The following is a 26,012-nucleotide window of genomic DNA, read 5'->3' as shown; positions in this document are numbered from 1 at the left end:
GCGCTGTGAATTGTGCAAGACTGTTGAATCACAGATCTGTACTTCTGAAACAAATAATGCAACATATTTTAAGAAAAAAGAAAAAGAAGAAGATAACAGGAGAGGAAGAAAAGGGGAGTATGTCAGAGGGGGAGACGAACCATGAGAGATGATGGACTCTGAAAAACAAACTGAGGGTTCTAGAGGGGAGGGGGGTAGGGGGATGGGTTAGCCTGGTGATGGGTATTGAGGAGGGCACGTTCTGCATGGAGCACTGGGTGTTATGAACAAACAATGAATCATGGAACACTGCATCAAAAACTAATGATGTAATATATGGTGATTAACATAACAATAAAAAAAATAAAAAAAAAGAATCCACACATATTTGATCCAAATATCTATATATATTTGAATTTAACATAAGGTAGAGGTGGCATCTCAAGTTAGTGGGGGAAATTTAATAAATAGTGTTGTGACAATCGTTTATCTATTTGGAAAAAGGAAGTTAGATCCCTACCTCACACCACACACAAAAATTAATTTCAAATAAATCAGTATTTAAATATACAAAATGAGTATAAAACTAATAGAAGAAAATATTAGAGAATAATTTTATAATGTTGGAGGTGGGCAGGTCTTCCTAGGTAAAACAAAACCCACTAGCTATAAAAAAAAATGATCAACAGATTTGACAAAAAAGATAAAAATTTTTCTCCATGGAAAAATAGATATCATAAGCATAGTTGAAACACAAGATAAAGACTAATACATATATATATATATATATATGAGCAGAAGACGGTTATTATTCATAACTTATATATGAGTTCTTAAAATCAGTAAGAAAACCACAAACAGAATTTAAAAATAGCAAATTCACAGGTGTACAAATCACAATAAAAATGAGTGGTCAGGAAAATGCAAATAAAAAAGATATAGTAAAAGTTAAGTACATTCATAATATTTTATGTTGGTATGGGTGTGGAGAAAGGCACTTTTGGTGGGGGTACCAATTGCTTACAACTGCTCTGGAGAGGAATCTTGCTTCATCTCTCAGAATTTTAAGTGTTCATTCCATTTGACCTACAAATTTTATTTCTAGGAATCTATCCTACAGAAATATTTATGTAAGTATGAAAGGATATACCTATTAGGATATTCATGACAGTATTACTTGTCAGAGGACTTTTATTTAGATTTTCTTCTCCAAGAATTTGCTCTGTTTCTTCTAGAAACAACTTTCCCAGTTATTTATCTTGGGCTTTCTCTTTCATGCTATAGGCTTTAGAAAAATGTCTACTGATCCTTGGTTGTCCACTTACATTAGATCCATTGATGTTTAAGACAAAAGCAATGGGAAGGCTGCCTGAGAAGTCTGTAACAAGCTCGGTAGAGCTTGTTAACAGGGCAACTTTTAGAGGGTGAGAGAATGGAGCTTCACTCACTGAGCCACTCCTTCCTCCAACTCCACAATGAACACTGAGATCTTGGGCACCAATCCTCACAACCATGCCCTAGTTCCCATCAGCTTTTAGATAAGGAGGTTGATGCCAGTATTCTGAATGTGTGTGCAGGGAAGCCTGTTCATATATTCCCCCATTTTTCAGTTCCATTTTCTTCCCACCGTCCATTTTATCTGCTGCCCCCAGACTTAGAGGCTCCTGGGCTCTGCATGCAGGCTGGCCTCCCCTCATCACAGTCCCCTCTGCTACCTAGGCTGTGATTTCCTCTGCTCTATTAGTGAACATTCTTCCACCTGCTTTCAGAAACTTGTTCCAGAAATTTGTTAAAATCATTTCACAGATGCCCCCCTCTTGTTTTCCTGGTGGTCGTAGGTTCTATCCTGTCTTATTCCTTTAGGTTCATTTTGATGGAATCTTGGGAGGAAGGAGGAAAAAAAAAAAAACCTCATGTACTCAGTCTGCCATCTTGAACCACAAATCAAATGTATTATTTGCAATATAAGAAAATGGGACAATTTAAACATCCTTCAATAGAGAACTGCTTAAGCAGATTATATTACCTCTGATGTATGGAATACTCTGTACTCAGAAAATAATGAATTAGCTTTATGCAGTAATATGAAAAGGTATGATATAATATTAAAGTAAAGGAGCAAATTACAAAAAGTATGTATAGTAACACCACTTTTAGAAGATATTATTTGTACTTCCACAAAGGACTGGAAGATGCACAGAGAACGGCTAAGGGTGGTCATTTATCTGCCTTAACACTCGACGGCAGTGGACCAGGTGTGGGGCTGGGACACAGAAGGAATCTCATCTTTTTGCTCTATATCATCTGTATTGTTCAAAATTTTTATAGTGCATATGGAAAATCTTTGGGATTAACTGTCATACAAATATAAGACATCCTATTATTTAAATACTCCTATCCTTCCTATATACATAGCTGTTCAACTGAGAAGTTAAAGGTTTGCAAATTACACATGATCCATGATACCTGATTTTTTAAACGCTGGTGGTTATTATGCTTGTTTAAAACTTAAGAAAACGTGCTTAACAGTAAAGCTATTGCCAGTTTATGTTTAAAAGCTTATAGACCTTTAAAAAATGTCTTCCAACTCTAAGGCTCTGTGACAATGTTACATGTTGGCAGGTAGAACATGTCCTGTAGAATCAATTTGGCTTGGTATGCTTTTATGTCTGATTTCTGAACTGTTACATAATGACATTGGTAAACTGAGCTAGCTGAACTACGCCAACTTTGATATTTCGGCTAGAAAAATTTTACAACATCTTATTATTAAGGAAGTGGTAAGGAATATAAAATGCCAATCATTTTAATAAAATTAGATTTAGCTTTTTATTTCCAAAAAGCAGGGTTCAGAATAACTCACATGCAAAAGGAGAATACATAGGCTTTAGCAGATGCATGGGTTCCAAAGTCTTTTCCGTTAAAAAAAAATGTGTATCTAGGAATCTATGACCCACCAACTTGTCAATATTTTGGAGTGTGTGAACAAGTTCAAAGAAACACTGAAAAGTGGAGCTCAAGTCTGCAGAATTTCATTGGCTTCCAACCTAAAATAAGGCAAAGATTCTATCTCCTAAAATCCGTGCACCATTAAAGGTCACAGTTTCTCTAGCTTTGCTCAGAGAATAGTGAGCATCGTGAAGTGCTGCATTTGGCCTGTTGCCCCAGCTCCACGTGGGTCTGTCCCCCCTGTGAGTTATAGCAGGGCTAGGGCCAGAACTCAGGCCTTCGGAATCTGAATCTAGAACATCCAGTTCTCGACGGTCAAACCAAATTAAGCCATAAACTCAGAGTCAGGTTGAATGCACCATCACTATTTACATATTAGGCAAGATTTGGGGGATGTATGCCTTCTTCTTCTACATACATGGTTTCTGATTTTTTTTTAAAGATTTTATTTATTTATCTGACAGAGAGAGATAGCGAGAGCAGGAACACAAGCAGCAGGAGTGGGAGAGGGAGAAGCAGGCTTCTCGCGGAGGAGGGAGCCGGATGTGGGACTCTATCCCAGGATCCTGGGATCATGACCTGAGCCGAAGGCAGACGCTTAACAACTGAGCCACCCAGGCGTCCGGTTTCTGATTTTTAAATGTCAATTTTCACATCTTCACTCTATAATTGCATCTTTAGTAAAGCTAGATCTTTCTTGAAGGAGGCAAAGTAAAGAACGTTCAATTTGAAAAATCAGAAGGCCAGGCACATCAAAATGCTTGGAGACTGAAGTACTTACTATACATAGAGCATGACTCCTATCATTAACTAGGTGACTGGCATATTGAGAACATCACTTATATATTGAGGGTTTTAAAAAACCTTTTAAAATGAGGTGGTAAGACCATCTTCTCTGGCACTAATAATACAAGTCCCTCCGTTTTCATAGAAATCTACTTTCTATTTCTAACAAGTTTGGAGAATTAGTCATTAAAAGATACCGAGTGTTTCACAAGAAAAAGCTTGATTTGCATTACAAATAACTAAAGCTAATTCTGGGAAACAATAGGGCACCTGAAAAAATCTTTAAAAGTTGTGCATTTTTTGAAAGCAATGATAAAAATCTGAACTGTTTATTTCCTGTCTGTTGCCTATTCTACGGAACAGCTGTATGTGAACAGCCAAATCAATTTTGTGCGAGTCACATTTTTATACAAAATAGTTTTCCTAGCCAGGAATACAAGGTACGAACACTGAAACCTTCATCATTACCTGGAAGACTGTAGAGAAACCCACCACGTATCTCTCTGAAAAACATTTAAGTGTCTGAAAATGTGTAACGTAAGAAATAGTCCTTGAACAGTTCAAAAACAGCTAGAGAGACCCATGCTCTAACCTCAAGCATCCCATGCAATTTAACTTTTAAAATACACAGACCTCACAGAATAGGAGATTTAGCAGCATGCGTGAGATAGGTAGAGAGAACACCTGTGATGAGAAGAAGACTATCTGGGGCACCTGGAGGGGGGCCAGTCGGTGGGGCATCCGACTCTTGGTTTCAGCTCAGATCCGGATCTCAGGGTCGTGGGATCGAGCCCGGCGTCTGGCTCTGTGCTCGGCGGGGAGTCTGCTAGAGATTCTCTCTCTCCCTCTCCCCTTCCCCCAACTCTCAAATAAATAAAGAACTCTTCAAAAAAAAAAAAAAAGACCCATTTAAAAGGCGGAATTTTATGATACGTGAATTATATCAAAAGGAAAAAAAAACAGTGTTCCAGTGCTTTAAGTGATTTAAGTGCTGCAGACAGAAGCTCTGGATCATCTCCTCTGGAACCTTTCACTACAGTCTCCTCTCCTGTTTCCATTCTCCCTCCTGTGCCCACAGAACATCCATGTAATATTGCCGATGGACTCTGGCTTTCTCAGGTACCCCACTGGTCTCTGGGCATCTACAAGGGTGAATGTGGCTTTCTGAATCACTCTCCCATTGAGTCTTTTTTAGGGGGACAGGGAATTTTGACTCCATGAAGCTTTGGTGTACTGACAAGTTCTCTGAGACAAAAGAAAAGGGAATGGCCATTCGTTAATTGCTAATAAGGGACAGGGTTCTGAATATCTGTTATCCTATTGATTGTCACGAATACTTATAAGGTCAAGATTCTTACTCCCCTACTCTAGATGAAAATACTGAGGCTCTGAGAGCAGGTTCCATTTAGACATCTGGTGGATATTCACCCAGGATTTTATCTTCAGAGGGCACAGCTTAAAACCAGCCTTCTGAACTGAGCAAGGGAAAATTTACTAAAAACAACACCAAGTTCATAAGAAGTGGCATTATTTGCTGATACATTTGAATGGAATTGCACTTCGAACAATCCCCTGTAGAACACTTGTCATTCTAGAAGACAGGATATTTATGGAGATGTGATTTTCTAATATTCAAAAAAAAAAAAAAAGAAGGAAACAGACGAAGACGATTTCCTCGCAACTAAAGATAACAACACAAACCACTAGTTGGGAAAACTAGGCTATTGCCACTTTGGTGGCGCCTGGGCTTGCCAGAGCAAATGAGACAGCTTTCCCCTTTAAATGGACTTGTCTCAGAGTCTCGTCTGCCGTCCCCTCCTCCTCCTGCCAATCAATCCAGGTGAAGCGAATTTTGGTTGCGCTTTGCCGGGTGCAGAAAGAAGAGCTGCAGCACCTGCAGTTATCAGGCCTGGAGTTATCTTCTTTGGTGTTCCTGGACTCGAAATTTGCAAAATTAATCCTCTCTCAATGGTTGCAGCCATTGACTGCTGCATGGCCAGTGGTGTATGAGAAGAACTCGGGTTCTGAGAATTGCTCATGGGTATTACATCTTGATAGACTACCACGCTTGGAGATCGACTCCCTGGGTTCAAATCCCAGCTCCACCTTTTCCTTGCTGTGTGACCTTAGCAAGTTACATAATCTCTCTGCGCCTGTTTCCTTATCTATATAAAATATGGATGGAACAGCTCCTATCCCCTAGGGTTGCTGAGAGGGTTCAGTAATTTAGCACATGAAAAGCACTAAGAATAGCGCCTGGCACATAGCATCGGTGCTGTTTAAGTTCCTGTTCAAGAAATCATTACAAAATGAAAATGAATATGGCTGTTCACTAAATGACTTGAAGAAATTGCTTTCCTTATATTATTTTGTTAACTAATCTGTGCATGCTCACGTGAATTAGGATTGGTCAAAATGAATTCGTATGACCTGATTTGCTTTGCATAAAATACAATCAGCCAGCAACCCAGAAGGAAGTATCAACGAAGATCTAAACTTCCGCGGGAAAATGGGTAAAAATGGCCTCTCAATGTTGATGATATTACCCCAAATGACTGCAGCTCTTCAGAAGATATACACATACTATACACATATACCATTGCCCTGGGCAGATGAAGCAGAAAGAAGAGAAACACGGCTTTTACTTCAGACCTGTAGGGAATGAAGCTCCAGACAGGATCATCGATGGCCCCTTTTTGAACTCCAACAGAACGAAGACTGGACCGTACCTCGGCTTTTCAAAGAGCCTCCCCCATCTCAGAGAAACCATTTAGCCCAGTATCTAGTGCATAACCATTTTTCTCTTGGAAGGAACAAAGGCTGGCTTAAATATGTAGGTGTTAAATATTTATTTGCAAGGACTTAAAAAATTTCCTCCACCCACGCTTCTCATGTCAAGGAGGCCAGGTGGTGCTTTGGCATTCCCCAGTGGCACCTTCTCCAGGTCCAAGGACGTCTGGACCCTGCTGTGTCACGCTCCTGGGAAGGAATGAATCATCCAATAGTGACAGACGGTTTCCTCTGGAAACAGACCAAGCTTACCCAAATAGTTGTTGCTCTTGTGCATCTCGGTGATGTTGATTTTGGTGGCTCCTTGGGGAATCTCGACCACTCGGTGGTAGCCCAGGCTGGTGAGGGCGTGCTTGAATACGCCTGACACAACCTGACAGCCCGTGTTGTCGCCTCCGCACACCCCGCATTTGTCCACCACTTTGTCCGAGCCCAGGTAGTCATCACAGCCAATGCTCTGCCGAGAGGTGGAAAACAAAAGACTTGGAGCACATCACAGGAGCATGGGGGGGAGATGGGGAGAGGGGGCAATGGAAGATCTATTGGTGGGTCTTGCACTGACCTCCCTCATGCCCCCATTCAGCTCCTGCAGGTGTCCAAGTGCATTCTTTCCTCACTTGACAGAGAGTCACAAAGCACCCACTCTGGGCAAGCAACTTCTTCACAAGGTATGTGTGAAATGTACACTCTAGGGGCAGGGGGCAGGCCACAGACAGCAAACAGGACAAGTAAATCAAACGGTATGCTTGGTGATGGCGAAAGATAAGGAGAAAAGTAATGTAGAGAGAAAGAACCGGGAGGGGCTGGGGACAGGCCACTTGTTTACATTGGTTGGACAGGGAATTTGTCCTGCAAATCCATCCCCCTGTTGGGTTCAGAGGAGAGATCATCTGGGATTTTTTTTTTTTTAAGATTTTATTTATTTATTTGAGAGAAAGAGAGAGAGCATGAGCAGGGGGAGTGGCATGGGGAGCAGAAGCAGGAGAAGCAGACTCCCCACGGATCGGGGAGCCTGACGTGGTGCTCATTCCTGGGACTCTGGGATCATGACCTGAGCTGAAGGCAGACACTTAACTGACTGAGCCACCCAGGTGCTCCCTCCCCCTAATCTGGGATTTTTATATAAAGTTCTGTGGGACCATGATGAGTACTGCATCTAAAATTAGGGTTTGTCCCCAAGTCCTGCATTCTAAATGACAGACTGTATAAACATTTAACAAAGTACTCTCAGAAGAGGTATTTGCAGGCCCAATGTCTTAGGAAATTAAATCAAATTGGTTGAGATCTGGGTCTCCACTGGTTACTGGGGCTCTGAAGAGCCTGGAGCAGCAGGATTTTGCTTGGCTCTCTCAAAGCATATTTCCCAGGGGAAAAGGGGGAAGGGAGGCAATGGCCAGAAACATCAGCAAACCCGATGATCCGCATCTAAATAAATAACGGGGTGGTCCTTGTTCAGACAGGCTTATCGGCATTTAAAGGAACTCCACTGACCTTCCTGAATTTCCTTCAAAAAAGATTCTTCCCATTACTCATTCTAAGACCTTTTAGCTTTATCATTCCCCTCCCTGTTCATGTTTTCTGTTGGGACAATTTTATTTTGCATGAAAAAAAAAATCAAACCTTGGAACAAAGTGCAAGATCATTATCTTTATGCCATCCTTTCCCACTGCTGAAGCTGATTCCATAGAGCTCACGATCATGCTTCCTGAATCTAAAATTTGGACATGTGGTCTGAGCAAAGAATTCTGTCACATTTCTATGGGCCGATGGCAGGGAGCAGATGATAGCTTGGACAATGAAGTACCCGGATGACAGGATTAGTTCACTGGGTTCTGGGGATTGGGAATGATACTTGAAATCAGAATGGGATTCTAAAACTTGAGACACATGTTTGCTGAAATCACAGGTTTGTGTTAGTTCTCGAATTCTAAGAGCGATCATTAGACCACATCTCAGAGGGCAAAGTGGTCAACGAACCATTCAAAATCCACTTCTGATTTTGTGAAATACGCTTCATTTGGGTATTTCATTTGGGTCTCTTCATTTGGGCCCTACAGGTCAAATCCTATATGCAGAGTCAAATCAGAAGGTGTTCAGGCTTTCCGCTCCAACCTCACGCTTGACTGACATCTTTCTGTAGGCACTGTACCTCTGCATTATTGCTTCCATATTCCTGAGGGCCCATTAACCCATCAATAATAACTGGTCTCTCTTCAGAAATAGCTTCTCTGTAAAACATTATTTCTGACAATAACAGAACATCATCTCAATATGTTCATCCACATCCAATTAACCTTTCAAAATGCCATGTTTGCTATGTATTTCTCCTCCCTCAAATATTTCTTGCTCCTGCCCCATGCACATTTTAGTAGAAAAATAAGGAAAATGTTTTCCATGCATGATTTCCATCCCTGACCCCTTGGGTTTCTCCTTGGCTTTGAAAGAAAGCAAGACACAAACAAAATGCCACATTGCCAAAGCATGATTCTCATCGGGGCGCCCGGGTGGCTCAGTTGTTAAGCGTCTGCCTTCGGCTCAGGTCACGATCCCAGTGTCCTGGGATCGAGCCCCGCATCGGGCTCCCTGCTCAGTGGGAAGCCTGCTTCTCCCTCTCCCACTCCCCCTGCTTGTGTTCCCTCTCTCGCTGTGTCTCTCTGTCAAATAAATAAATAAAAATCTAAAAAAAAAAAACCTAGCTCCTCCTAATTAAAAAAAAAAAAGCAAGATTCTCATCAAATTAAGGACATGCCTCTGATTGTCACCGATGGGGAAGATGGAGAGAAGAGTGAGTCAGCACACGGTCCCTGCCCTGTCCAGCAAAATCTCACCCTCCACCTTTTCCATTCCTGCTACCCCCTGGACTCAGTTTGTCCCAGACCGAGCTCATCTTCATGGGGCACTCCAGTAAAGGGAACGCTGTGCACAAGGCATGAAGTAGGAAAGAACACTTAGGAAGTAGGAAACCATGTTCGAGGAATGACACAGCTCAAGTGTAGGGTTGCTGGGAGGGATGAAATCAGGCTGGAGAATTCAGCTGAAGTGTTGAAGAATCTTGGTTGCCAGGATGAAGAATGAGAATTTTATCTGATGGCATCAGCAATAACCATTGGATGTCTCAAGAAAGGGAGGGCCGTGCTCGGATTTGTTTTCCGGATGATAGTTCTGGCTGCTGTGGAGAGGGTCCCAGAGTGGGGAGAACAGGCAGGCTAGTGAGTCTCTCTCTTCTAAATAGGGTGTCAGGGATAGTTCAAGGACAAATGAGAGCTGTCGAAGACAAGGACAGACATCCCACGAATCCTCAGCCCTCAGCCCAATTAGAATGGGATGATCACAAGGCTGGCCTCAGACAACCAAGCCAGACTAAATGTCGTTTTATCTTGTGAAACAGATATTACATTAAAATGCTCTGCACAGTTCAACGAATGCCACCCCCACATGCCAGACTTCCGGAGTAGCATGGTCGCTCTGGAGGAATCTAGATGTGGGGAGGGAGGGCTGTAGCAGTTTTTCCTGACTGATGTCCAAATGGCCTGGAGGTTGGCTTCAGTGAAGTGCGTGGCCTCACAAGTGCTGCCAAGAACTAAAGGTGACATCCTGTTTCCTCGGGGCTGGATGGTCACTTCCTTCTGGGGTCAGCATGGAAAACATCTCCACCACCATCCAGAACTTTCAGGGGAAGATGCCCAGAAATGAATGGGGCCTGAATCCTGGCTTAGGATTCAGGTCAGTTGGTCCTTAGGAAGCTGGTCAGTTGGTCTCTGATGGGGATGACTTAATCATGCTGGTCTGTATCTCCAAACTCAGAGGCGCCACCCAAGGGCCATCCGTAGGGACTTAAGTGGGCACTAGAGTCTGCGGGACCCGGGTTTTGTGCTGGCTCTGCCACTTAGGAGCGCTAATCTTTGGATGTGTTAATTAGCCATCCCGAACCTCTGGTTCTTTGTGGCTGGGGATGGTATGCTGTCTATCTCACAGCAGTGCTGGGAGGATCTAATGAGGTAAACGTAGAGGGCATCTAGCAAAATGCTTGAATAGGATGGCTTCTCAGAAAACATGGGGTTTTGTTAATTATTGCCTTCATATACTGGATTTCATTGGGAACCTATCCATTTTTAAGTAAATTCCATCATCACATAACCACAGACCCACTCCTATTTCTAGAACAACACTCTCTAGTACTTCTCAGTCACAGATACTCTCTTCTTCATTTGGAGAAAGTCAGAAAAATCCAAAGAGCTAAGAAAGGGCCAATGTTCCCCATAAGGGTAAGGCACATTGCGTGGCCCCTTCACCCTTCCTGTTCCAAAGCACCTCGTGAAAAGGGACAGGATGAACATCTGCTCCTCGATCTACCTTTATTTCATTTTTTTTTTCTTACCATGTACTGCGGTTCAAAAGAGATATTTCTTGCTGTTACAAAGGCAATTGGACAACGGCCAGTTTCTTCCAGTGATTTCTGCAACATGTTGTAGGAAAATTTTACATGTTACAAGCCATCACAAGAGAAATTGCTCAAGAATTGCCCTCAATTGTGTGCCAAAATTAACCTAAATGAAATTTCCTGAGGGAAATGAGCAATCTGCGTGACGTATCTGGTGGTGGATTTCACTGGGAGGAGGCCTCTGTACATCATGGCAGGGTAGGCTGGTGCCAGGCGTGCAGATAGTGGAGCTTCTGATTCCCTAATGGGAAACAGATGTTTCTGTGTGTGCTCAGTAAACACACCAGATACGGCAACCTCAACTGGTTGGCTAGATGACACAGACAGGTAACACAACGTGCCTTAATAATCAAGCTGTCACAACAGTGTGGGAGAATGTTATTATTAAAATGATTAGTATCTAACGCCAATTTACTTTTATTTGCAGTAAGCTAATTCGCGGAAATACATACGGATGCCAAAACCTTTATTCATGACATTCTGTTGAAAGAAATCCTTTGCATAATGATAAATATCTCCCTCTTATTACTGTTAGGAATGTACATCAATACCACCTTCCTGGAAAGCCATGTAGCAATATATACTGTTTGACCCTAATTCTTCTAGGAATTTATGCTAAGGAAATAAGAAATCAGGCCAATGATTTCTGTAGGAAGCAGCTCATCACAGTTGTTATTATTAATTTAAAAAATCAGAAACATCCTAAAGTGTCCAACATAGAAAAAGTTAAACAATATGTAGAAATTCTCTGGGAAATGCTGGATGGGTCTTCTCCCACTGTTATTCTTTTAAAATCTGCTAGCACTTATGTCTACATGATTGACCCTCAATGTAGTTCAGGAAATATTTCCTGAGGCAACCCCTACTATGTGCCAATAAGGTGTAGGCAGGGAGACATGAGGGTAAAACAAACATGATTCCTACCTATGGTCTAAATCAGTGGTTGGCAAATGACAGCCCACAGGCCAAATCTGGCCCACAACCTTTTTGTTGTAAATAAAACTTTATTAGAACACACACATGCCCATTTGTTTACTTATCGTCTAGGGCTGCTTTTGTGCTATAACAGCAGGGTTGAATGGTTGTGACAGAGATAGTATGGCCCACAGTGCCCAAGATATTTATGATCTGGCACTTTCCAGAAAAAATGCCAACCTCTGGACTAAACCAGAAGGTGGACATGATCCCATGATTCAGTATATCAAGGTGGGAGGGAGATGTGCAGAGCCCTGTATGGTCAAGACTGAGGCTCAGGCTGATGCTTCCAGATTTACCCCTGATTGCCCTCACCTGTTTCCTATATGCCACCCACTTGACTTCTCCCAATCTGTCTCAACCCTAAAACAGAAGGCATAGAGTTGCCATCTTCTACCTCGGTAGTCTTCAAGTGCTTTTTCTTAAGCAGAAAAAAAAACATACTTCTCAAACAAAACCTCATGCAGAAATGCAGAACTCCAACATGCAAAATGATGCAGGGTTTGGAAGTTCAGCATCTCACCTTCCCACCTTCTCCCTCATGGCCATGGTTTCTCAACCCCGGCTCTAGGGACATTTTGGGCCAGAGAGTTCCTGGGTGTGGGGGCTGTCTTCTGCATTGTAGGATGGTTGGTGGCAACCCTGGCTTCTGGATGCCAGTGGCATCCCTCCCCTCAGTGGGACAAATGAAAATGTATCTAGACATTGCCAAATGTCCCCGTAGTAACAGAATCACCTCCAATTGATTGAGAATCACCGCTCTTGCATAATCCATAGCTCATGGGACACCACAGAAGAACATGATAGATCCCCCAGAAAGCATCAGAACAATGACAGTTCCACAGAAGCAACAAAACAGCACTCTGTCCATGTCAGAAGCTCATGAGCAAAGAATACTTAATTATCCAGTGAAAATAAAAACCCATTTCCACACTGCCATCAAACTAACAAGTATCCTGGGGCTCTTCAAGCTTGCCATTTGGCTTAATTTCAGCATGAGCAGGATTATGTACTGGAAAGAGCACAGTGCCTGGTATACAGCAGGTACTTAGTAAGTGTTTGTTGAATGAAAGAGCAGCTGGTTGAGGCATCAAGAGATCAAAGTTAGGGACGCCTGGGTGGCTCAGTCATTAAGCATCTGCCTTTGGCTCAGGTCATGATCTCAGGGTCCTGGGATGGAGCCCCGCATCGGGCTCCCTGCTCAGCAGGAAGCCTGCTTCTCCCTCTCCCACTCCCCCTGCTTGTGTTCCCTCTCTCGCTGTGGCTCTCTCTGTCCAATAAATAAATAAAATCTTAAAAAAAAAGAGAGAGATCAAAGTTGTAGGACCAATTTTCTCCCTCAACTGGATCATCTCTAAGGTGTCTTTTGGTGCTAAACTATTTCTGAAAAAGAGAGATACAGCCCCGATGTGAGAAATACTGCCATGTCTAAAGTCAGAGGAATTTGCCGTATGTCGACAAAATTAAATTAGAAACAGGAATCCATGGGAAACAAACTGACACTGTCATTCATTTGAAGAGAAGAAATGGTCCATGGGATGAAAGGGATTTTGGCTTCCCTAATGAAGGCAATTGTGAAACTAGTGATCTGGTTTTAATCAAGCTTATGGTTGTCGCTTTTCAGTACCTCATCCTGTTTCATTAGAGAATAGCACCTTCACCAGTGACTTAACTGGAAGAAAATGTTGGTGCTCTCATTGGATAAAATTGGGTGAGAATCAACTGCAACGATGTTTACAAATCTGATGAAAGAAGCCCTGAGAGGGAAACATTTCACATGCTGTAAGAGAATTACCACCCTCCTTGCCATGAGGGTCATCTTTCTGTGGCGAGTGGGGTGCTCCAAACTGTAAAGTGCCGATGTTTCACTTTCATGGTCTTCCTCCCAATGGATTAAAATGACAATGACAACTGCTTTTATTACAAAAATAAGGTGTATATATTTTTGCATCCAATAGTAGAAACCTCTGGACTTCCACTTTGCTTTTTTTTTTTTAAGATTTTATTTATTTGTCAGAGAGAGAGCGCACAAGATCACAAGCAGGAGGAGTGGCAGGCAGAGGGAGAAGTAGGCTCCCTGCTGAGCAAGGAGCCCAACATGGGGCTCCATCCCAGGATCAGGACGGGTCCTGGGATCATGACCTGAGCCAAAGACAGACACTTAACCGACTGAGCCACCCAGGCATCCCTCCACCTTACTTTTAAAATGTAAGGCTGTTGGGACGCCTGGGTAACTCAGTCGTTAAGCATCTGCCTTCGGCTCAGGTCATGGTCCCAGGGTCCTGGGATCGAGCCCCACATCGGGCTCCCTGCTCTGCGGGAAGCCTGCGTCTCCTTCTCCCACCCCCCCTGCTTGTGTTCCCTCTCTCGCTGTGTCTCTCTCTGTCAAATATATAAATAAAAATCTTTAAAAAATAAAAAAATAAAATGTAAGGCTGTATGGTGAATTCTCTGTTTAAAAAGAATTCTGTTTAAAAATTTGGTCAGAACAGACACATGAAAAAATGCTCAATATCACTGGGCATCAGGGAAATACAAATCAATATCACAATGAGATACCACCTCACACCAGTCAGAATGGCTAAAATTAACAAGTCAGGAAACGACAGATGTTGGCGAGGATGCAGAGAAAGGGGAACCCTCCTACACTGTTGGTGGGAATGCAAGCTGGTGCAACTACTCTGGAAAACAGTATGGAGGTTCCTCAAAAAGTAGAAAATAGAGTTACCCTATGACCCAGCAATTGCACTACTGGGTATTTACCCCAAAGATACAAATGTAGGGATCCAAAGGGGCACCTGCAACCCAATGTTTATAGCAGCAATATCCACAACAGCCAAACTAAAGAGCCCAGACATCCATCGACAGATGAATGGTTAAAGAAGATGCGGTTCATATATACAATGGAATGTTACTCAGCCATCAAAAAAATGAAATCTTGCCATCTGCAACAATGTGGTTGGAACTAGAGGGTATTATGCTAAAGGAAATAAGTCAATCAGAGAAAGACAATTACCATATGATCTCTCTGATATGTGGAATTTAAGAAACAAAACAGAGGAGCATAGGGGAAGAGAGGAAAAAATAAAACAAGATGAAACCAGAGAGGGAGACAAACTATAAGAGACTCTTTTTTTTCTTTAAATTTTTTATTGTTATGTTAATCACCATACATTACATCATTAGTTTTTGATGTAGTGTTCCATGATTCACTGTTTGTGCATAACACCCAGTGCTCCACGCAGAATGTGCCCTCTTTAATACCCATCACCAGGCTAACCCACCCCCCACCCCCCTCCCCTCTAGAACCCTCAGTTTGTTTTTCAGAGTCCATCGTCAACTCTAAGAGACTCTTAATCATAGAACACAAACTGAGGATTGCTGGAGGAGAGGGAGGTGGGGGAATGGGGTAACTGGGTGATGGACATTGAGGAGGGCACGTGATGTAATGAGCACTGGGTTTTATATAAGACTGATGAATCACTGACCTCTATCTCTGAGACCAATAATACATTATACGTTAATTAGTTGAATTGAAATTTTTAAAAATGGGAAGAAAAGAAAATTGATTCAAGAATCAAACTTCAAAATAATAAACTATACATATTTAGAAAAAAGTAAAATGCTTGGTCAGATTGTATGGAAACTCTATAGGGCCGCAGGAGGGGCCCATACCATGTGGGGCAGGTCTGTCAGATACTGTGGCTTGGGTGGCCAAGGGGTCAGATCTAGGAAGTTTCCTGAAGAAAGGAACAGAGAGACACTGTCTACATTCTATAGGGTCAAGTTCTGGAAGGAAGTATTGGCAAAAAGGCAACGGTGAGTTGGGTTGATGAATGTGCCCTAGGATGGAGGCTGCTTGCACCCTGGCCTCATTTCTATGGCCTCCTGGGCTCAGGCAGCCTGAGCCTGCAGGTGTGGGTCCAACCAGAAGGCCTGCAGAGGACTGTGGGTGAATCCAGCACCAACCAGAAGGCAATGAGGGAGACTCTTGCTTGCGTCGTTGTCATTTCCTTGACACACAGCGTCTCTCCAAACATGCCTATTTGCATCTCTCTCCACAAGATGGCACCTAGAAGCCTTGGTAAAAGGGTACTCACCTAAGCAACTAGTTTAGGGACAGGAAACAGTGGTTGAACATTTAAAGGATGATTGTTGAGAAATACCAGAAGGGTGGGCTCAGCAATTCAGGTTGATTGCATATTTATGGTTGTTAAGATAGGACGTTCTGCTTCTCAAAACGTTTTTGTGGAGCATGTAAAAATGTGAGTGAATGAGTCAGGCGTTTTGTTTTCTGATTGTTCATGACAATGCTTAGAAATCTGCGTAAATGTATTAAACTTTGGGAATTAATGGGCTTATGGATGTCACTGGGTGATCACCAGGGATGGCTGAGAAGACTGGCTGGCTGGCTGGGTGGGTGGGGAGACGAAGAGGGAAAAGTTCGGGGGCTTGAGTCCCAAGGCTATGGAGTTGGGAACAGCATGCTGAAATGCTGTTTTGGGGAGATGCTTAGCAGACATAGGCGTGGAGTGGAGATGGAGAGACTGGAGGTTGAGAAACACAAAGACAGCTACATTTGGATGGGCATAGAGGGAAGGAGGCCTGGATGGAGAGAGGGAATTAGAACAGAGGGCAAAGGCACAGTGACAATGTTACACTGAAGAAACAGCCAATGGGCTGAAGAAGGATGCTCTATCGAAGGCAAAGTAGGGAGGATTTCTAGGTCTATGGCGTGGGAGCCTGGAAGACCAGCAATGTTGCCTATTTCAGGCAGAAGCCTTACAGATGCTGTGGGGGGTGGGGGCGGGAGCTAAGGGGTGTGCAGGCCTGTGATGGAGTCATCTTAGAGCCAGGATCAAGGTGTAGATCTTGGTGATCATGAATTTGCTCATTGGATTTGGTCATATTAATCCTCTCTCTTTGGGTGGAACTTTCCTCTAACACCCTAAACATTTTCATTTTAGCTTTTTGGATGGAAATCCTTCCAAAGTATATATTTTTTCTCCTCTGTCTCAGTTTTTTTTTTTTTTTAAATCAAGAATAATAAACATTATTCAATCTTTTCTCGACCCTTGTTACTCAAAATGTGGTCCATGGACCAGCAAGCATAGGCATCACCTGAGTGCTTGTTAGAAATCCTGGCCCCCACCCCAGGCTGACTGAATTGAAATCTGTGTTTGAGCAGCACCCGTACGTAGGTGATTCTTGTGCAATCTGGGGTTCTTTGGCTTTTGGGGGTCACTTCACTTTTTGTTTACTTCATGTTCCTTCTACTTTTCTCAAGTTGCACACCAACCCCTAAGTGGCAGCCAACTCTCCCATCCAGGCAAAACAAAGCCAGCGCAACACTACTACCCTTTTGGTTACAAACTGGAAAGAAAGAATGCCTTCGGAGAGCTTCTCCCTGGGAGATTTTTAAGGCGGGGGTCGGGGGTCGGGGTGGAGGTAAGACACACATTCACACACAGTCTCCTGAGAATCCCAGTGATGCACAGCAGGAGAGGCTCTGGGGCCCCCAGCTCCGTGCCTCACGGGTGAAGAACCAAGACCTGGGAGGGGAACTGATTTCTCCAGGGTGGCAGAGAGAGGACTTCTTGCTGGGACTCCTTTTCATGACACTGCGATGTTTTCCGGAGACAGGGTTTTACTGTCTCTTCACCACCAATGGTCCCTCTTCTTTCCTTTGTGCTTATTATGTCCCCATAACCATGTGAGAATGCTTTTATCTACCAGCTAAAAGAGCAACTCCTTTTAACAAATGGTCTTTGTGAAAATACTTGGATAAACTGCTTGGGGTCAGCAGAAACCAAGGCAACAAGATTGGTTGGCCAAACAGAGATATGGCTAAATGGGAGCAGTCCGGTTTTGCTTCCAGGGCTAGAGAGAGAAGAAAGGGACAAAGCAGGAGAGAAGCTAAGAGGCAGTGGAGGGCCAAGCAGAAGCCCTGAGTGGGTGGGAGGATCGTGGTTAACTGACCTTGCACCTGAAGCTCACTTGCTGAGATGTAAACCTCCCTCTGTTCCTGGCCCTCCCACGTCTTTCTTGAATTTCTACCCCTGCATTAGGCCTATTTTCCTGCCTTTAGGATTCCTGGCTTAGACTCCTTGAAAGCCCCCCTTCTTTCCATTTCCATCATCTGAAATTTCTCTTCTACGTTCCCCCCGTCTCCAAAAGTCTTTTCTTCTAGACACATGCATGCCTAAGAGCATCCCTAATGCCCTCTACACCTGCAGGTGACATCATTTTTCTGAGTCTTAAACGAAGCCATTAAGGTATAATTCTCAAATCCTTTGTGAGGATTAAATGAGAACAGGATTAAATGAGATGAAGACACCTAGTTCAGAACGGGCATAGAATAGGGGCTGGGGAAATGTTGGTATGCTTTCCTCCTGGAGGGTGTGTCTGTCCTGCTTCAAGTGACCTGTCCCTGGCAGCACAGGCATCCTTCTTCTCACACAAGGCACACACATTTCTCTACTCGTAGAGGAGGCTGGTCTGTTCACACTGTCCACCACAATCTTACTTCTACTTACACACGATTCTCAGGTGGTGTTTGCAGCCAGGGTTTAACAGGCAACTGCTGTGATCATTCGCATTTCCACGGTGTTCTGGAACAATGGCGATCAAGATTTTCAGAGAGTATCTTATAAATTTATTGCCTATTTTTTTTAAATGTGTTTCTTTTGTGAGTCTCTCCTGGCTTGTGTTGGAGACCAGCTATGAAAAACCTCAAAAATTGTAAAGGGGTTATGTTCATTTTAGAAACAGAGCAAGGGAGGCTATGGACAGAGCTTACAGCTTGGGCATATTGGAGCACAGTCTTAGAGGATTTGTGGGTAGAAACCAGAGGCAAGCAGGGAGGCAAGCAGTTTGCAGGGATCCAGGCGGCAGGAAGACCCATGTCTGTAAGGGACAGCTATCACGGAGCGAGCACTCACCCTGTACTAGGTATCTTCTATATGTTAGCCTGTTTAATGATCTTTTTTTAAAGACTTTATTTATTTATTTGAGAAAGAGAGTGAGAGAGAGAGCACATGAGAGGGGGGAAGTTCAGAGGGAGAAGCAGACTCCCTGCTGAGCAAGGAGCCCGACACGGGACTCGATCCCAGGACTCCAGGATCATGACCTGAGCCGAAGGCAGTCGCTTAACCAACTGAGCCACCCAGGCGCCCAGCCTGTTTAATGATCTTGACTCTCATTATTTTATCGAAGCTCAGAGAAGGTAAGTAAGGTCACACAGAGGTGTGATAGAGGGTTCGAACAAAAGGCTTTCTGGCTTTAAAGCCCAGGTTCCCTCTCCTCTGCTGGTTGCATAGTCCCCTAGTCCAGTGGAAACCCTTCTTGTAAGAACAGGGCCTGTGGCCACGGGTCACATATACCAACGGCTAGAATGACCAAGAAATCAAATAGGAATGATTCCTTCTCATTGCTCATATCTCTGGGGGCTGCTCTCTGGCTTTCCCCAAGACCCTTCCACGTGGGCTCTACCTATAGTCTGTTGCCTCTTCTTTCACGAGGACTAACAATTGATTCGGCATCTCCTAGAGCTTCTCTTTAATCTCCTGCTCTCCCATGTTGCCTCTTCCCATTCATTCAGTGCGCATTCACCCAAGGGAGGTAACATCTGTAACACTACCCTTTCTTTCATAGCAAATTCCTAGGTCCAAAATTATTCACCAGAATAGTAACTGTCTTTCTCATCTGTCTTCCTGGGAATGGAAACTGCTGGTTTATCAGGCTGGGAAATATTTACGACGTGAGGAAAAGCATCCTGTTCCACGGGAGATAAGATTACCCCATCCAAGAGCTTGCTCTTTGGTGCTAGAATGACCAAGAAATCCAATCAGGATAATTTCTACTGATTCCCTCTTCTAACCATCGATGCATCCAATAGGAATATTCATTTCATTAAGAAATAATGAACACTGTGTGTTCCACGCATGCTCAGAAGGGAGAAATTGGGCTGAAATATTTAAACACGAAGGCTCCTTCACGCTTCTTTTGAAGGATAGCGAAGAACAGGGTTATCTGTCAAACTCAATGTGTTCCGTAACAATAATTCAGGTGGCAGCCAGATGAATAATTCTCATGCGTGCGGAGAATTTCCCGACTCTTGCAACTTTAAAGCGAAAGGTAGGGCAATGGCACGTAAGACACATGGCTTCCAAGTGATCACATTAACAATATGCACTTGTGTACACAAATATTTAGGACGTGCAAACTGGTTGGATAAATACTGCTCCTTCACCTTCTTTGGTGGAACCTTGACATTCTCAACTTTCACCAGTCCCTTCTTTAAACAGATCATATTTATGAGCTTTTAAATCATGCCTCCCAGATGTGTCAGCATTAAGAAAGGCTAATGCTGTGGTTTCAGGTAATCTATCCTGCATGTGGCTGGGAAATTTATCTTCCCAAGATACTGCTGTCATCATGTCATTCTTCTGGCTCAAAAGGCTTCCTGATGTCAGCTGTCACTTAAACAAGCTGATTATTTCCTCCCAGGCATTATGCCTATATTTGAGTCCCTGATTCCAAGTGGGAAGGAGCCCCTGGGGCTGTAGCAGCTCCAGAAAAAGCTCTACCCCAGGTGTGGAAAACCGAGCGAAGTAGGAATTTTGAAAAGAGTCTAGCCTCCCTACCCTTCGACAACAAAGGTACTTTATTAAAGTGACAGTACATGCTAATTAGGAACACTAATTATTAATGATATATTCTAATTTATTGGGTTGGTTTGGCGACGTTAAAGGCAGATGAAGTTTGCAAAAAGCATCTGACACATGGAAGGCACCCAATACGTATTATGTTTTATTTAAAGTCAAGTTAAAGATAACATAGAGGGCACATTCAAAGAAATACAAACAAATGATACTCATTCCTAGCTTAAACAATAGCTGCCTTGGAATGTTATTTAGTGAGAGAATGGCCTGCATGTACTTTAAAGAATGTGGAATGGCAGCAAATACGGAAGTAAAAAGAAAACGTTTCTTTGGCAGAGTAGAATAAACCCTAGTTAAAAGAAAGCCAGAGCCAAAGTCAAAAAGTCAAAAATTCTCTTTTGACAACGGATGGACTCCCTGGGCCCCACGAAAATGCTGTGCTCTCATTACTCAGAGAGGTCTGTAGAAGTTCTCATGAACATCCCCAGAAAAGTAATAGAAAGAAGGGAAACTGGTGTTTGTTGAGGATCTCCTCGGGTGAAAATATTTACTGCCATTTTAACAGAGGAGGGAAGAGGGAAGTTCGGTGACTCACCCAAGGTCACACGCCGAGGCATCAGGACACTAGCCCATGTCTAAAGAGCTCAAGAACCCAGAAGCAGGGTAGGATAAGATGCAGGCCAAACAGGTGAGGTGAACATGGTGATGAGACAGGGACTGTGGTGGTGGATAGCACATGCTGACAGGGGAGGAGCAGGGCCTGCAAGAGGAGGGGGCCGGAATTGCTCTGGAAGTGGGTGAACACAGGGGCCCCAAAAGCAAATGTCCACTGAGTGAGGACATGCAGCCTGGGGTTGACAGGTGGTAGCTAGAAAGGTGACTTCTGAGTGCCTGCTCTTCCCTGACATTTCATGGAAAGGAGTCACCTTAATATCATCATGGACTTGCCCTTCACACTCATGGGACAGCTCCGATTTCCCGGAAACTTTGAGTCCCCTCTTCTCCATTGTCCCCACGGGCTGCTAGAAGCCCTGACACTAAAAAGTCTCCCAACCACTTTCTCCTGTTGTAACAAAAGGATTTGATGGAGACTTGCTCTCCAGGGCAGACCCAAGGGTCTGGGACAGGAAATCCTTCGGGAGACTTCTGTTTCCTGTGAAGATCTCTCAGCCTCAGGCCTCCAGAACACTGTCCTTTGACGAGCAGAAGGGGAACCATGAGCTGATAGGTCAGGGTTTCCCCCAAGTCCACCTTTCCTTTGGGTTTACTTGGGTCATCCTAGTGATCCTGGGCATTTTCAATCCCTTTTGAAATCTAAGCTCACCCTTCTTGTGACGGTATCCTACATATATTTGAGTGCTGCAAAGAAGTCACTGTATAATTTCAATTTCTTCAACTTGTGTTTTTAAATGATGATAGGAAACAGCCTACTCCCTTTAAAATAAATAAATTTCTGGAAATCTTGAGCACAGGAAGGCTATAAACCTATAGCTTAATAGGCCTTGCTGCAGAACATTGATTTTTAGTTGTTAATGCCTCCTATGGGTTTTGTGAGTTAGCCAAGGCATGAACCCTGAGATAAGGAGTGAATTGGACTGCTAGAGAAAGTGTCTACTCGAACACTGGAAAATCCTCACCTCAAGTAAGCTGGTAATGGCGACATGGTTGACACAAAGCTGTTGAGGTAGTAACTAGCAAAATGATTTATTTGCTCCTTAGGATGGCCAGAAAACCATGTTGTTAACAGAGCTGAGGATGTTTGTCTTCCTCTCTGCTGTGGCTCAAAGTCATCAACAAATTGAGCCAGGTTTTTTAATAGAAGCTAAAATGTCAGGGAACAGAATACATGCAAGGGTGGCACAGGGCATCTAGCTGGCCATGAAAACCAAATTTGGGTTTCCTCATAAATTTGGACCTTACAGGTACCAAGGCATGTCAGCCACAACCATTCACTCTCCTTGCTGTAGAAGACCACAGTTCTTTATTTTACACAAAGATTACTAAAATGGATTTGAATAAAGGTCATATCCTTTTCAGAAAATATAACTTTGAAATTTCATTTCGTAACAGATTTTTGTAATATAGAGAAGAAAAAAATGGCCCAACCAATAAGATGAGGAGGAAGCCTGTCATAGTAAAATCAGGTCTCTTAGCAAGTATTTCCACTAAACACAGCATGCTGGAACCACAGGATTTTGGGAGTAGAAAAAAATCATAGAAGGCATGTGGTCTAACCAAGGTCAGAGGAAGTGCCATAGGGGTCAAGTTCCATACCGGAATCAGCCTAGGAACTGCTGTTCCCTGCCAAGACCCTGGACAGGTCGCAGGACTAATTTAACTTATAAAATGTGTCTGCTAGAGGAGTTAGATCAGTAATTTTAAAACTATTTTAAGGTTTTAATGTTTTCATAATCTTTAAATCATATTTTTAAAATAGGAAGAGCTTGAGAAATACCATCCTCAACTGTTGTATACACCTAACACACTGGATGCTACAGTATTAACTTATTTTTATGCAGCCCTCAGGACAAACTGCTCCCATTTTTATTGTAATCAAAGAGATTACCTGTCTAGAATTTGCGATTTATTGTCTGCATTAATCAAGAACTCCTCAAGAGTCGTAAACTGAAACAAAACTCAGAAATGGATTGCGGGGGGGTGGTGCCTGGTGGCTCAGTCAGTCTGCCTTTGGCTCAGGTCATGACCTTTCTTTCCTCAAAGAAAGTCGTGGTGGAAAAGGGGAGAGACCTCGCTAGGTTCCAGTCTTGCCCTCCTCTGGACTGCCCGCATGTTACCTTGGGTAAGTCACTCTCCTTCTTAGAAAGTCAGTTTCTGTATTTGCAAAACTCAGCAATGAGACTTGAGGGTCCCTTGAAGAACGACTGACCTCACCCCTACCCTCCGAACTCAACCCTACCAGCCCCAGACAACCCCCCACACACACACACCCTCCCCTGCTTTGGCATTCTATGATGAGACGCTAAAAGGCAAGTTGACACTTAAAGAATATGACATCAAAACCGTCCTACAAGACAAGGTTGATGAAAATGCTCTTTTCTTCTTAGACAAAGGGAAAAGTAGGATGAAACTCTTCCACATTACTGACGTTTCTGTCTCTGGTTCTTTGTCAGCAAATGGAGGACTGCAGTCCCTACCCCTCCGGAGTTAAGCCTGACCACGTGACTAGTTCTGGCCAATGGGATGTGAGTGGGCGTGGCGCCTAGCGCTTCCAGGTTGAAGCATTTAATCGCCAGTGCTCAAACTCTCCACCCTTTTTTCCTCTGCCAGAGCAAGTCTTGTGGACTTGGGTGAGATGGCAGCTGCCGAGGATGCCGAGCTGGCGCCACTGCCAACAGAACCCCTTCTGGCTCTGTAAGGACTAGAGTGAAAAATCTCTGTGGAACCACTGATATTTTGTTATTGTTGGTCAAGTATAACACAGACTAATCTGATTGATACAGAACTCCCAGTTACATTCTTAAACCTACTGCCAAAACATGTAGAATTTCCTGCTAGGTCACAAAGTCTAGATCATACTAATTTCTAATGTCGATACAGTCAAGTAATGTTCTGAATTCTTTCTTTGTAATGCCTGAAAAAAAGCGTACTATTATACTGATATATCTTAAAGGAAAAGTACTGTGACTATGAGAATAATAAAGTTTTAAATTGAGTGGCTGGAATTGCTTAAAAAGACTCTTTTCTTCATTGTATAGAAAAGACAAACTGCTAATAAATACAGACTGCTACTTGCCAATCCCATATGCAGTTCATTATTTTCATGTATAGTGTTAGTTTTCAAGGGTTCAGAAACTACCTCTAACTCAGGGCTTCTGGGTTATGAGACATAGTTTGGAAAGCCCCATGAAAGACCCTGTGGGGCATCTAAAGGACATTTTATCACAACTTTCATGTATCAAACAAAGCCAGAGTGAAACAGAGGCCCACAAGTATCTAAATGGCCTTCAATCTTCTGAAAATACAGCCTGGAGAATCCTGCATTCACTTGTCCACACTGCTTACTATCAGCTCAACATGATGCCCCACAAGAGTAACCATGGCCTGTAAAATGTGGAATGAACACGTGGGATCACTGACAATCCTCACCTTCACCACAGCCCCAAACTTGATGCCGCATCTACTTTTGGCTGTTAACCTCTCACTACCAAATATCCCACCAATTTTCACCACATTCATGTCTCCTTAACCTTTGGCCATGGACTTTCACCCACACCAGGTTACGGACATTCTCCCCCTCCAAGATACTCATGACTTTATTTTCCCTGTAACAAATGGGGTCTTACTCGTTTGCAAGAACATTGCTCATGCCTCGCCTTTTGAATCATTCTCTGCCTCTGCATTGCTTGACAGCAGCCACCTTGGCCCTCTACGTTCTCCTTCCTCCCTTTCCTTGTCTCCTAACTGTGGGCTTCCAAAGGCTCAGTTCTTGGCTGCACTTTCTCAGTGTATACAGCTCAAGATGTTTTCCGAAAGCCAAACATTTTAAGAATTTGTTAGTAAAGGTGTTTTAGTTTTCATCTAAAATCTCAAATGCAGGTGTTTTGAAAGTAAATGAGAAATTGAAGATCTGTAAACAATGGTTAAAAAGAGTTAATCAGGGGCACCTGGGTGGCTCTGTTGGTTAAGGGTCTGCCTTTGGCTCAGGTCGTGATCTCAGGGTCCTGGAATCGAGTCCTGTGTCTCAGCGGGGGGTCTGCTTCTCACTCTTCCTCTGCCCCTCCCCCCGGCTCGTGCGCGCTCTCTCTTTCTCTCTAATAAATAAATAAAAATCTTTTAAAAAAAGTTAATCAGAGTTAAAATAGCAGTAACTGCCTTGCCTCCCTTCTACCTCTTAATGGTGGGTGCTCTTCCAAGAGAACCATTTACCCTCAGAGTTTTCTATTTATTCTGTTGCCTTTGGTAAACTCATCCAATTGTTCCCTCTTCTCACCTGAACTCCTAATTCAAAAGATCGCTATCTTAAGGAGACCTTTAGGTGTTGGTGTTTTCCAGTTAAAGTCCCCGGGTTATATTTGAAATATATTCTGGTGATTATTGTCTTTTCTCTTTTTTACTCATGCTCCAGGAAACTCAGAAAAGATACTAAGGGAGGAATGCCTTCATTTCTCAAGGAACGAAACCTAAATCTGGAAAGCTGTTTTGAGGGCGAGACTTGCTGTCATTCAGAGCTCTTCTCTTAGGAAGATGCTTACAGGTGAGAAATCCCCTGAATAGAAGGGAGAGCTGGGCCAGCGATCAAGCCTGCAGGTGTCTCCGTGACAGGTCATCCTTTGCTCAGTGATGTCATGGGAGTCTCAGAGAGCTGGGAGCTCCTGATTCCAGGGGGGCCAGCTGGGGTTGGGGGATGGAAGGCACAGCTGCCCGACTGCTAGCAAGAGCTAAGCAAAGACAAATTTCTCGGTGCTGGG

At 43.4% G+C, this 26,012-nt stretch overlaps 1 protein-coding gene across 3 annotated transcripts in view; it reads right to left on the bottom strand.

The window, feature by feature from the left end:
- The window catches only part of THSD4 (thrombospondin type 1 domain containing 4), a 581,008-nt gene that overhangs the window by 94,620 nt on the left and 460,376 nt on the right, over positions 1-26,012 (bottom strand). For all 3 annotated transcript variants that reach the window (XM_027572149.2, XM_027572150.2, XM_027572151.2), the window contains one exon: positions 6,757-6,961. In XM_027572149.2, the coding sequence (XP_027427950.2) occupies positions 6,757-6,961 (205 nt within the window). The remainder of the gene's footprint in view (positions 1-6,756; positions 6,962-26,012) is intronic.

The sequence above is a fragment of the Zalophus californianus genome, chromosome 6, assembly GCF_009762305.2.
Source record: "Zalophus californianus isolate mZalCal1 chromosome 6, mZalCal1.pri.v2, whole genome shotgun sequence".
NCBI lineage: Eukaryota > Metazoa > Chordata > Mammalia > Carnivora > Otariidae > Zalophus > Zalophus californianus.
Note: the sequence above shows the minus strand (reverse complement) of the source record. Positions and strands in the feature narration are given on the sequence as shown.